This window comes from Thermoascus crustaceus, assembly GCF_041956765.1.
Source record: "Thermoascus crustaceus strain CBS 181.67 unplaced genomic scaffold VTN00scaffold_2, whole genome shotgun sequence".
Lineage (NCBI taxonomy): Eukaryota > Fungi > Ascomycota > Eurotiomycetes > Eurotiales > Thermoascaceae > Thermoascus > Thermoascus crustaceus.
Window position 1 is genome coordinate 3,225,360 of NW_027192528.1, and position 13,086 is coordinate 3,238,445.

At 48.2% G+C, this 13,086-nt stretch overlaps 5 protein-coding genes across 5 annotated transcripts; 3 read left to right on the top strand and 2 right to left on the bottom strand.

The window, feature by feature from the left end:
- Positions 1-681: 681 nt before the first annotated feature.
- On the bottom strand, positions 682-1,449 carry VTN00DRAFT_4686 (uncharacterized protein; the record flags this gene model as incomplete). The annotated part of the gene is made up of 1 exon (XM_069431135.1): positions 682-1,449. The coding sequence occupies one exon, from the start codon at positions 1,447-1,449 to the stop codon at positions 682-684; it is 768 nt and encodes a 255-aa protein (XP_069290201.1).
- Positions 1,450-2,529: 1,080 nt separating this feature from the next.
- On the bottom strand, positions 2,530-4,854 carry VTN00DRAFT_4687 (uncharacterized protein; the record flags this gene model as incomplete). The annotated part of the gene is made up of 2 exons (XM_069431136.1): positions 2,530-2,810; positions 4,548-4,854. 2 exons carry the CDS (start codon positions 4,852-4,854, stop codon positions 2,530-2,532), a joined length of 588 nt encoding a protein of 195 aa, XP_069290202.1.
- A 232-nt stretch (positions 4,855-5,086) lies between these two features.
- Positions 5,087-6,453, top strand: VTN00DRAFT_4688 (uncharacterized protein; the record flags this gene model as incomplete). The annotated part of the gene is made up of 4 exons (XM_069431137.1): positions 5,087-5,386; positions 5,453-5,718; positions 5,773-6,033; positions 6,090-6,453. 4 exons carry the CDS (start codon positions 5,087-5,089, stop codon positions 6,451-6,453), a joined length of 1,191 nt encoding a protein of 396 aa, XP_069290203.1.
- Positions 6,454-7,417: 964 nt separating this feature from the next.
- VTN00DRAFT_4689 (uncharacterized protein) lies at positions 7,418-7,927 on the top strand (the record flags this gene model as incomplete). The annotated part of the gene is made up of 1 exon (XM_069431138.1): positions 7,418-7,927. One exon carries the CDS (start codon positions 7,418-7,420, stop codon positions 7,925-7,927), a length of 510 nt encoding a protein of 169 aa, XP_069290204.1.
- A 2,518-nt stretch (positions 7,928-10,445) lies between these two features.
- On the top strand, positions 10,446-10,799 carry VTN00DRAFT_4690 (uncharacterized protein; the record flags this gene model as incomplete). Its single annotated transcript, XM_069431140.1, has 1 exon — positions 10,446-10,799. One exon carries the CDS (start codon positions 10,446-10,448, stop codon positions 10,797-10,799), a length of 354 nt encoding a protein of 117 aa, XP_069290205.1.
- Between the last annotated feature and the right edge of the window lie 2,287 nt (positions 10,800-13,086).

A 13,086-nucleotide genomic window follows, 5' to 3' on the forward strand; every position in this document is an offset into this window, starting at 1 on the left:
TAAAAAATATCTTCTTTTTAACCATCGGACCATACCCTCGAGCTTCTTTGCTGTCTAAGTGTCCTTTCAATACCTGCCTAGGTACCCCTAATATAGCAGCACCATGGAGTACTCCAGCATAACTTTAGCCCACCGGGTGTCGGTCTCGAACATCATGCTCGGACTATTAACGATTTGAATTCTAGCTGCTGCAAAATGATTTATCGCTGCAATTCGTGAGATCGTTTGTATTCCACAGAAATTATATATATATATATAGATAGATAGATAAATAGCAGTTAAAACTATGACTATTTCGTAGACGGGGCTCCCCCTGAAAATACCAGCAGAGTCGTGACAGTCTTCGTATACAAAATGCACAGTCCTCAGATAGGACCAGATGGAGATGGCGGTTATGCAGGGGATGCAACCTTGAAACTCAACCAAAATTGGGAAGCGCCGTTGACATTGCATTTTGGGGCATTTGGTCAGGTCAAAAACATCGTATGTGGAGGAGCTGCAATCACGGGTCGGGAATAGCTGAATGTGGAGTTGCTGGCCAAACAAGTTCTGTCCAACTGTCTGGGCGCATTTGCGTTGTGGCATACATCAAGATTCCCAATGGTAATTGTCTCAACGGGAGAAGGGCAGCAGGACTTGTTGGAGAATAGCGCAAGCGTGACGGTGTTGTTATCCTTATTGCTAGGACTCGCTCCGCATGATGGCCGAAGATGCATCATGACTGACTGTGATCTCAAAGAAGTGGACCTCGGACGGATTGTTCCCCTGGTTGTAGTTGCCGACCTTGAAGTAACTTCTTGGAGCATTCAAGCTGAAGGTGGGCAGGACGGTGGTATCTCCATTTATTGCCACGGATAAGACATTGTTCTCATATCTGATCTCATATGAGAATGTCTGCCCGACAGGGACATGTCCCACAGTCGTAAGCTTTTCATTCCCCCCTGATCTCGTCTGTTCGACTCCCATTGCAATGTCGCCATTGGAATTGTAGAATAACTCGCAAACAGGCTTCGAACTGATCGAATCGTCGATATGGATTTGGCCAATAACGGTACCATGAGCGCTCTCGTCGGGCCGGGCGACCATCAAGGTGACATGCAGTCTGTTCTCCGGCCCATTCGGGTCCCAACTTGACAGGGAAATTTCACGAAGCTCCGTACGACAATGTAGACTGTTGGGAGTAGTGACGCAGCCGCTTGAAGAGGATGAACCAGGAACCGTCATCACCAAGGCACCATCTCCGGCCTCCGTGAAGAAGAACTGGTCCTGGTAGCCGGAACAGCTCTGCAATCGTGAAGCAGTGATGGTCGTGGGGCTGCCAGGGCTTCCGACAGGGAGTTGTAAATTCCATTTGGACATGTCGAAGTTTCCTCCTGGAGCGCAGCCCGGGTTGAGGGCTGCCACTGAGGCTGTCAAAAGAATCGCCATGATAGCTGTTTTGACAGGCATAGTGAATAATAATAATGTCTTGACCATAAAAAAGTTCGATTCGAAAGACCAGCAGCTCGATCGCTCTTAAGGAGGGATAATGCCAGGTGCGCTACCTCTGGAGCAGCATCAGTTTATATAAGGCCATGCTGGTCTGTACAGGTTTCTTGGCCTGAGAAGAGTGGTCTTTTTAGCCCAGCAGGGATGGATTCTACAGAAAACCCCGACCTAGCTTCGATATTATCCCTATTGGGAATTGATGCAGCCATCGCGTGTGAGGAAAGCTACGCCAGTATCACCCATTCGCTGCGAAGTTCGGTAGAATTGGACCAATTTCTAGGAGCTTAGGCATTTAGTTCCAGCTGAAGCACTTTGTATGGTTGCATGTCGACTTGGATCTTACCCAGGTAGTAAGTACTTAAACGTCCACTTAGATACTAGTGCTGATGTTCCCGCAGCTAGCAACCATCCAAGAGAAAAACATCGCAAATTTCCCTGGACTGCCAAGCAAATCAAGGCTCGATTCGACTAGCTCGCTGCATATCGCTGATTAATCAATACAGTCGATTGATTAAGTATTTTGTACTGTACCTAACACGCTACTACTCTAGGGTACTACATAACCATCGCCTGTCAAGGGATAGCAGCTAGGCCATTTAAAACAGGTGGGTACTGTGAGTTATAATAGAGATTCTTTGATAAAAAGGACGAATAGCAAGACGGTTCTATATTTCTCTGGCTTGATACTCTCTTTCCTGATTCAAATACTACGCCCAGTTTTATCGTGATCAATAGAGATATATGTAGATTTTCATTTGGGGGGGGGGCTATCATGGCATGAAATAGGTGAGAGTTCAGGGGGAAAGACGACATCTGAAACATATCATCGTTAAATTAGTGGCTCTATTTAACTATAATCCTACTAAGACAAGAAGTCCTATCCTACTGTACAGTACATCGCCAGTAGGTAGACAGTTGCATGGAAGTACCGATGGAACATCCTTAAGTATTCGTTATCGAAGTTTCATATACAGCCGTTATATTTCCCACATAGTACAGTCATCCAACCAATCCGCAGCACTAAAACAAAAACTTCCCTTGTCACTGAGAATATTCATGTCGATATTTCGGTCCCGAAGCAGGTCCTCGAGAAGACTTAGGATTATGCGACCCTGTGCGGCCCCCAGCGGCGAAGGGAGGAGGAGTACGGAGTCTGCGCGGCACGTAGTTCTCTTCTTCCTGTTCTCTGGACTGAGCACTTTCTTTGTAGTCGTCGACGGGGGCCTCGTCGCGTATGGCCTTTTGGACCTTCTTGGGCCTTTGCGGTGGTGGGTCGATGGGTTTCGAGGGCATGATTAAGTAGGTAGCGTAGCGGCTGCGGTCTGGTCAAGTGCGTATGTACGTAGTCTTAGTAGTAAGTAGCAGTGAGGGACGTACACTAAGTACGTGATGAGGAAAGCAACAAAATAGGTGCTTATCGATATATGCTTCTTTGAACTATCTTTCGATTAGCAAATTTAGTTGTACATTTTCTTTTTCCATAAGGTTATGATGAGATGTTGCCCCCCTTGGCAAACTGGACAGCAACCGCCACACATATGACTACAGCCGTGAACGCATTATGATGCAATACCATCTACCCCTCTCGCATTGTTTTGATTTCAATGGTAAGTTCGTCTGATAACCGTGGTTACAAGATAGTTTAGAAAATTCTATTCGTAGTCTCCATCAGGGGCAATGACGGAAAATGTGGGAGCGCAACTATGTCTGCTGTATAGAAGTACTTGAAAGTCGACAGTCATTTTTTTTTCTTTATTTCAACGATACATTTTGATTTATTTAGTCGATGACATCTTAGCCCCAGTGTAGATAAATTGTCTTACCTGGACAGAACCCGGCTTCATAACTTCGTTTGGATTGGGAGGAACTTGGGAGAAGACAGTCATGACAGCTATAATGATAGATGTACCACGTGGGAACGACAAACACCTGAACCATCCCTGAATTAAATGCAAGTAAACCAAAAAAAGAGACGCTGAAAGATCAGTGATCTTAGATACGAGACCAACTCTACCTTCTAGATTGCTTTATCTGTCTACGTCGAGCAAGGTGAGCTCAGATCCTGACAGGCGGGATACTAACGATCTCTCCACTCCACGGAAAGATCTGAAGCATTGAACTGCGATGTCAGATCCACAGTTTAAACACCATGTCGGCCGAGTAAAGCTTCCAGAATCTCGTCCGAGAGCTAATCTGGCCATATCCTATAGAAGAAGGTTCAAAATGATTGGCCGTGGGAGCATATTATAGCACTGTGCGTTCAAGTGGGCTGGGCTGTGTTCAGGTCAACGCTGTGCAATGAGAGAACATGACAAGGGCCAAAGAAGCCACAAGTCAGAGTCAGATGACCGCCACGAAGTCCAGGATTGGATCTTGAGGGTTCAAAAAGAATGGAGATAGATAATCTCCACTGGAGATGATCAGCCTCCGTGGTGACTGTTTCAGGCTTGTTGAAGCTCTTGGCAGGTAGATGTGGATATCGGAGCGGCTGTCATTGTGCACAAACCCATGCGCTGCTGGAAACTTGCACTGTAGGATGCAGATCTTGACTGTTGACAACCTATGGGATTGAATGTGTGTACAGCTTGGAGGCCGCAACAGGAACAGTGCCTGAGCGATGTTGAAGCACCGGAGCAGCGGAAATTATTCCGTTGGCAACATGGCGACAAGAATGGAACCAGACCAGAAAGCCGGGAGCGAGACAGTCCTCCATACCCCGTGCCTCCACAATTCCAGTGACCGTCGATCAGAGAAGATACTTTCTATGTAGGGTTTACTTCCAGTGAGCTGCTGCTTGGGGGATTCTGCGGGCAGATGTAGATACTGTATTGTATATCGAGGTAGCTGATAGTGTCATGTATTGTGGCATCAGAAGACGTCTCTGGTCCAGTCGTGGTATTTTCTTTTCCTCGACAAGGACGAAGGGAGTTACACGTTACCGAGTACTTTCGGGTGAAACGTGGTTTTTGCATGCGGACGACATTCTAGGTTAGTCGTACTGCGGAGTATAAAATGCCAAGAGATATCTACTACTATATCAGAACAGCACTGTACATCACAATAGTCCTCCAGAACCATCTGGAATCTTATTCTCAGTCGCAGCAACAGCGTCCAGACTAGCGAATGTGTCTTTTCTTCCGTGAAACTCCTCGCGCCCGTTTGATCGTCGGGGCCGTTGAAGTCGCAGCGGAACATCGATCGGCTGGTCGCTATCACAACATCGACCCCAGCGGATTGCGCCATCACCGCTGCGCTCCAACCAGCGCCGCCACCGACTCCGCGCAACAACCGCAACCCGGCGAAACTCGTATGCGCTTCCTTTATCGGCAGCGCGTATGCCGTCTTGGCTGGCCTTTTCAGGAACATCTGGTGTTCTCGCCGGCTGTCGGCGCCGCCATCCTATGAGACGACGATAAACCCCTCTGGCACGTCACGCGTGTCCCGCACCAGCGAGGGGTCGCTGCGATCGAATAAATCCGGGGCAGATCCCTCCTCTCTGTTCCTGGTTCTCGATTCAGTCCTGCAGATTTGAGCTTCTCTGTTCTGTTGTTGGGCCCGATATCATTCTACATCATCTAGTATACATCCATAGTTCACAATGGCACCCGGCCTGACTGAAACCCTGCCTACCCCCCCTCACCAGCTCGGTCCTATCGACCGCAACATCTTCCCTGATGGCCTGAAGACCACGGGTCAGCACCCTCCTCTCTACGACCAGCTCCAGCCCTTCGAGAAGTTCCCCGAGGAGATCTCGGGCCCTACGGTCTGGAAGGCTGAAGACTACAGAGACAACCCAGAGAAGTGGACGCATCGCTTCACGGATCAGGAGATTGAGGAGCTCAGTACCGCTGCGGACAACTTCATTGCTTCCAAGACCCCGTTGACCGGTATCTCGAAGGTATGCAGTTCCTTTTCGACTGTCGCGTGCTCAGACACAGTGGTCAGGACTGACAAATGCATGCAGAGCAACTTCCCGCTCCCGAAGCTGGAGAAATTCCTGCTGGACCTGCGGGAAGATATCCTTAACGGCAAGGGATTCATCCTCTTCAAGGGCTTCCCCGTCCATAAATGGGGTAACCACAAGTCTGCCGTCGCCTACATGGGTCTGGGCACCTACCTGGGCTACTTCGTCAGCCAGAACAGCCGTGGCCACGTCCTGGGCCACGTCAAGGATCTTGGAGAGGACTCGACCCAGATCGACAAGGTCCGCATCTACAGAACAAACGCTCGGTATGTCTCATATCCTAGAACGTGATTGAAAGGGCCCTGGCTGACCGCCCACAGTCAATTCTTCCACGCAGATGACTCTGACATAGTCGGTCTGCTCTGCATTGCCAAGGCTCTCGAGGGTGGAGAGTCTGACATTGTCTCTTCTCACCATGTCTACAACACCCTGATGAAGGAGCGTCCAGATGTTCTGAAGACCCTGACCGAGCCGATCTGGTACTTTGACCGCAAGGGTGAGACCAGTAAGGGACAGGAAGAGTACATCCGCACCAGCGTTGTGTACCTGGAGCGCGGGGAGAACGGCCGTGTCTACACCAAGTGAGTGGCACCATCCCCTAGATGTTTATCAAGAACTATATCTAACTGTACTGCAGATGGGACCCCTACTACGTCCGCTCCCTGACCCGTTTCTCGGACAAGGGCATCATCCCACCCCTCTCCGCCGCCCAGATCGAGGCTCTCGAGGTCCTCGAGGCCACCTGCAACCGCCTCTCCCTGCACATGATCCTTGACATTGGCGACATCCAGTTCCTCGCCAACTCGCACATCCTGCACGCACGCACGGCATACACTGACCACGCCCCGCCCGCTCCCCGCCGGCACCTGATGCGCCTCTGGCTCGCCACTCCCGAGGACGAGGGCGGCTGGAAGCTGCCGTTCTGGGACAGCAATGAGAAGAAGCGTGGCGGTATTCAGGTCGATGACCAGCCGCCGGTGGCGCCTTTGGATGCGGAGTAAACGGGTATAATTCGAGTGTATGATTTCCTTTTCTTTTCATGGTGTTGTGTTGATGATACGATGAAGCTGTTTTATCTGCTTTGTTTATTTGAATACGGAATACATGTGTACGGGTACATGTGTGTGTAGATACATAGAGCACGAATATACCATCATAAAAGCGATGAAAAATATCGAATACACGAATTCATTACAACAATATCTACCAGAGGGCAATAAGACAAACAAAGAACTATATTTAACAATAATAGCAATGTTTCCCGGCGGCTAGTTAGCTTGTTTCGAGATAATGTTTTATGATTCCTTATCGCGGCGCATCAAGGTGGTCTGTGATTTGTCGGCGGACTGGCGCCAACGTTCCTACACTAGACTTTCCCCCTCTCCTCCCCTCCGATCTTCCATTTCAAAAATTCACAGAACCGCCTCCAGTTACGAAGCCAGTTACAGAAGCAACCCATGTCATGAAGAATAGCTAAACATGATTTGTTCGGGACGAATTGGGTATGAATGATTGCTATGGCTATCGGGTTTGTTAGTATTGAGCTATTTTTCTTTATTTAGCGGCGCTTGTGATGAATGCCATGTATATAGTAAGCTGATGCCTGCCTGCCTGCACGAAAGCCCATTGTCCCACGCGAGAGATCAAGAAATAAATATAAATTCTTTCTTTTAAAAAGTATACATATGCTTCCCTTTTCGAACGGAAAAAAACATCCCATAAATAAAAAAAAAGACCACACAGAAGTCGGGGCGCTTTATACCTTCGAGTCAAGGGTAAGTGAGTTAAACTTTAGTTTCAAAGTTTCATTCCCATATACGGCACACATGATTGGATCCAAGCAAGCAAGCAGAACTTTGCCCAGAGATTCACTGTATATTAAGTGACCTAGTTACTTAACTTACTGACTTTGAAAACAGCGGACACAAAAAGCCAACACGACAATAGTAGAAGGAGAAAACAATCATGCCATCATATACCCTCTCTATCGCGATCTTTGGCGAAGGCAACAACCCCACCCACCGCTCCCACTGGGCTTTCACAATCCACCAATCCCAACCACCACAAGACGACCCTACTACTACCACCACCTATGGCGACCTCCTCCACGTCCGCGTCATCGACCTCGACAGACTCTGGTACCAATTCGAACACCGCTCCGACACGCACCTGCCCACGATGCACAACATAATGCAAGCCGTGGGCACGTGCAAGATCGCAGACCTCCCGACCGCAGAGGACCGGCGGAGAGCTATCGAGATCATCGCCGAGGAAGGGGAGAAGAGGGCGCCCCGGGACGGCGGGAGGAGGTGTCAGGAGTGGGTGTTTGAGACGCTGATCGCGCTTGAGGTGGAGGAGTTCGTGCCCGAGGGAACGGCGGGGTTTTGGAAGGGGATGGTTGGGAGGGAGGCGAGGGAGGTTGAGAGGGAGGTTGGGGTTGGTGGGTGGGTGGATTTGAGGAGGAGAATAGGATAAGATAGGATAGGATAGGGATAGTTAAGTAGGTAGATAGGATCAAATTATATGAATGGAAGGAATTGCTCTGAGATGATCCCATGTGGTGTATATACTGTAGCTGTAAGTTTTGCATGCAGAAACCAAAAAAAAAAATTTCTGTCATGGCCATGTTGTAGCCCAGTACTCCGGGATTGCGGCAGGGGTTTTACAGTAAGTAGGTGTCTAACTCGAACCGTGTTAGGTATTGTTATCATGCGGAGCGTTTTACATTGTTCTAGACTATACTCTAGATTACTCGGGCTTTCTAGGATCTTAGTCCAATTTCTAACCTAGGACAGTAGCAAATCTCTCAGCCACAGAGGACAACCCGTATAATATGCCAGAGAAGAATAAAGACGAACTTCATTGGCATTTGGCTCGATACCCTTTGTGTCCCAGTAGGAGGACACAGCTCTAAAAGTCAGAAGTCCGCCATCTGTCGAAGGGGCAAAATATATCGGCAGGCCGATCGAGTTTTGGTCCTCGATTCCTTCATCCAAAAAAACTCCCGCGTGAGGCTGATGTCACTGAGAAATATGCGCGGCTGCGCTTGTCAACTTGGTCATCATCGGCTATGGACCTTGCTAGAAGGTCAACTGGGGAAACCTCTTCTTTTTTAGTTTCAAAATCTCACAGACCCATTTATGATATGATGCACCCAGAATGGGACCCCAGAGATACGGCGAATATATGTTCTCCAGTAAGGGCCAAGGGAGAACTTCACCTGGAACCCAAGACTACGATATGCAGTCGTTAGGTATGTTAGTATGTAGATCTACACACGGATTTCCTGCCTGCTCCAGCTATCGTGGGCACTATCGAAGAAGGTCGGCAGGGTCCTCTAGTATGGGCTTTGGGGAGATACAAACAGTCAGACTGTGCGAACCTAGTAATCCGAAGGTATGATGATGAAAGCTCTGATTATTCGAATCTACCTAACTAACTGACTATTTATCTCATGGAATTAGGGGTGAAGACTTTCTGAATATGGCAATATCAAACAATCCCGAAAAATATGATATATCGATGCAATATAAAGGGGTATTGCAAGGGTTATAGCAAAGGAAAATAGGCGATCATGGGTATAGGCAGTATAATTCCTTTATGGCAGGGATTTTGGCCTTCGAGGGGTCCGGATCGGCGTGTGCTGACTAGGCTGATAGGCTTCCTGGCATACCGCTAGGTTATAGTGGTAATATTCGGATGACACAAACAAAGGGAATAACTACGAGGTTTCGTGCTTGGGCAAATGTTGGGCAGAGACATTTGGCCTATTTTTTCAGGTTTTTCAGGCAGCCACAAATGCTGAGTCACGTCAACCGAACATGAAATGCACGTAGTCTGTCCCAGAGCATTTCCCTTCGATCTTAGAGAAATAGATGACTTATCCGTCGTGAATATTTTAGAAGTCTTCTTGGCCCTGGATACCTAAGTTCAACATACGAGCGACATATACATCGGTGGATTTGACGAGCGACCATCATCCGGATGCCCAGAGCAGCCTAAACTCGACTTGCGTCGTTACAACCTCCCGACTCATAATCTGGTACCGATTCATCGTTCATGGTCATATCGGTCAATGTTTGAGCTGGATTCTGAGCTCCATAGCGAGTTCTCGTGGGTGCTTTAACCCGCAGTGGAAAACAGCTTTCCAGGCTACCTTACTTGCTATCAAATGGCGGACAATGGATCAAAGACGGCATTTGACACCTGCACTCGCTGTCAGAGACCAACCGTGAAAAGATGCACCGGATGCGTTGAAGCCCCAGCTTACCGGCAAATGCGTTCTAAGCCTACGTTCTAGTAGTCGAGAATGCCAGGAAGCTGATTGGGGCCAACACAAGTCAGAGTGTAGAAAGCCTCAAGCTCGCAAGACTCTTGGGCGAGCCGCTCTGCTTCTCTAAGCCATCATCTACCGGATTCGACTGCATGCCTCGCCATTCTGGTTCAAGTCCGTACGCATCGAAGGTTCAACTATATCTCTCGACGGATTTCAATTCGATAAATTCGACTCTCAACGACAGTTGAAGCCCTTTCCGGTTTCTTCAGACGGCGATCGAAGCCTCTTCGAAGCGGTTTTGGTGTACATGGGGTGTACGGAGGCTATGATATATCTTCATAGCTGTGCTAAGGAACTTTTGGCTGGTAAGCCTATTCCATCGTCCATATCCTCTCCTGGACTGGATATTTACTTATTGACTTGACGGGCATTTGTTCTAAGATTGAAGAAGTCAACGTCATCATGATTGACCCGAAGCTCCGAATCTCCACTATCTTGTCAAACGGACACCGAATCGATCCACAAAACTCCTTTCACAATATCTACAGGGTCACACTCAAGAATGGGGAGATATGGGCAGTGGACACCACCGGGGCGCAATATGGATATGCAGATCCTCTATGTCCCTGGCGTGACTTCGAGCAACACCGGTCATGCAAAATCAACAGAGAAAACGAGTTCGGCTACATTCGTCACCAGGCCTACCAATCATAGGGAATGTTCCCTGTGGGACACATGGTGGCCCAGGCGAATGAGAAACAGGAGCTTACCAAAGCGCTTGAAGAGAAGATTCCTACATTGTTGGCTCTGGAGCATGGAGGCAAGTTGAACGCTGTGTTGAAAGGTTCGGATGCTGCCTTCAAGCAAGCAGAAGATAGGTTCTTAGACCAGTTCGAGGACTATCTCGGGGAATCTATGACCAAGCTGTACACTCCGGAGCAGATAATGAGAAGGAACAAGGAGGTTGAGAGCCAGGTCTCCCGGAACATGGCGGACCCTGATGGACAGAAGAGGTTGGACGATATGATGAGGTTCATGGCTTCCGCAGTAGGAACCGCACTAAATCCCTAGCTCAAGAAATCGATGACTATAACATCTATGATGATGGAGTGTAGCGTGGCACGGGCAGAGCTAGCTAGCGATACAGGGAGAACTCAGTCAGTCTTCTAATATGTTGCAGCGTTGTGAGACTGGGGCGGCTTCCTCGACTTATCACATACCCGTTGAACTGGCTCTTAAAACCACGAAAGCTTCGACATGTATTATTGCTGCTGTCTTGTTTTAAATAGTAGATTGAATCTACACTGAATAGAGAGACTTACTCTCTATCAGCTTAAGCTAATGCGTAATCAAACAATAAGAAGAATCAGTGCGATTTGATCGGACACAGTGTAGGCAAAAGCCCAACGTTTTTGTTCAAGTTGCCTAACCTCCAACGACGGTCTCTCCTGTATTCTGGCGCAGCATGGTTGTGTACTCATAGGCACATGCAATCCTTAGCTCCTCGGGGATCGGATCAGGCATCCTTTCTACTAGCTCTGTTGCCTTTAGAGATGCAGAGCAAGCGCGTTGGCCAAAGGTTCTGTCTTTCTAGCAACTTTAAATAGGCATATGCTTATTTGCTTGACCATCCCGATTCCGACTTACGGTATACCTACGTCACATAGTAGTGGTAGGAGGAGTAACGAAAAGGACAGCAAGAATCTGGAGAGGAAGAAGAAGAAGAAGACAATTAAATAAAGGAAAATGTGAGCCTATCGCCGGTACAACTCCGCATCCCCATCCACTTCTGTCTCCAATCAATCCCCGATCCTCCCGCACATGTTGTGTTTATATCTGCATTTGCAGCATCACACATCGTCTCTTCTCAATCTCGACCAGCGGGTATTGGAGGGAGTAGAACAGCTCTTAGTGCTAAATCAGAATTAGATAAGCAAATGAACTTTTGAATACAACGAGAAAAAGGGATAGTATATACGTACCCCGCAGCTAGAACACTTGCACCCGTCGCAGCCGTTGGCGCAGGAGCTGGAGCAGGCGTTGCAGGAACAGGGAGCCATTTCTGCTCTTATTTTTCCTTCTTCTTTGGGGTTTGGTTGGACTGATTTGATGAATCTGGTTTCTTTTCGTTAGCTGATAGCTCATATATCCTATGCTGATATCAACGTGGTCTAGGGAGATAGAAAGAAGAAGCATGCGAGCAAAAGTCAAGGCCAGGGCCCTTGTCGAAGAAAAAGGGTACTAACCTGATGTATTGATAGGTATATACCAGTATATCAGAGTTGAGCTAGCTTTTTCTTGAAGTTAATCTACTATCCAGAGAAAAAGATAAATAGGTATCAAGAACCAGAAGCCATTCTGTACAGCTTAATATAAATATATCCTCTTCCCCCACCTTGCTCGTTTATCATCTGTCATGGTCACAAGGCCCGTCCATCCATCCGCCTCCAGGGCTACCCTACACCCTAGCTACTTCCAAAACCCCACCTACCTCCCAAACAGGCAGATACCTCGAGAATGACGGGTCCGAGCTTCCATCCGTCCATACACCCATCATCCATCATCTATCCATCCGTCCGGACAGAGAGAAGAGCTGCAGCAGGGATAGATGTGTGATACGAAAGCGACAGCATAAGCAAGAGCGCTTCATAGGCTATGAGCTCTTATCCTATCCCACCATCCCTGCGCGCGGGGTCAAGATGCGTGGTGGCTGGCCAGCATCAACGCCTCAACCTCATACGCGGTCCGAATGGGTCTACCCATCTAATCTAACCTCCTTCCAGTTCGGACTGGACTGAGCCGGAAGATGCGGGAAGGGCGTGGCGTGGCGTTCTTTGACACTTACCTCTTACTTGCTTTATGGATGATGCAGTCGAGAGACTTAGACAGGGACACAGGGGAGAGGAGGTAGGTCGTCGATTGATCTCCTGATCTGATCCTCCATCGTGGCAGCACCACGCCCATGCACTTCTTCTTCGTCTCACATGTGCAGGAGAGAGAGAGAATACAGCAGCGCAGTATTATGGAACGGAATGAAGGATCGTAACGCGGGATGAGGCTTTTTTCTGGCTTGGGTAGTCTATCGCGACTTCTTGTAATCTGCCTTGCTTATCTATTGGCAATTGCAGGTGGGTTGAAATGGAATAGTACGGATTACTTACTGATATCACAGATAAAGCCTTGGGTTAGCCAGAATGACCAGAATGATGATTCTCTATTCATCGAAAGAGTATATTAAAAGGATATTCATACAGCATTCGAATCGGATCGGGATATTAGCATCTACAACATGCATCAATGGCATCATCATTCCAAACGCGTCTGGAACCACAAAAGGACGCCCCGACTTGAATGCAGC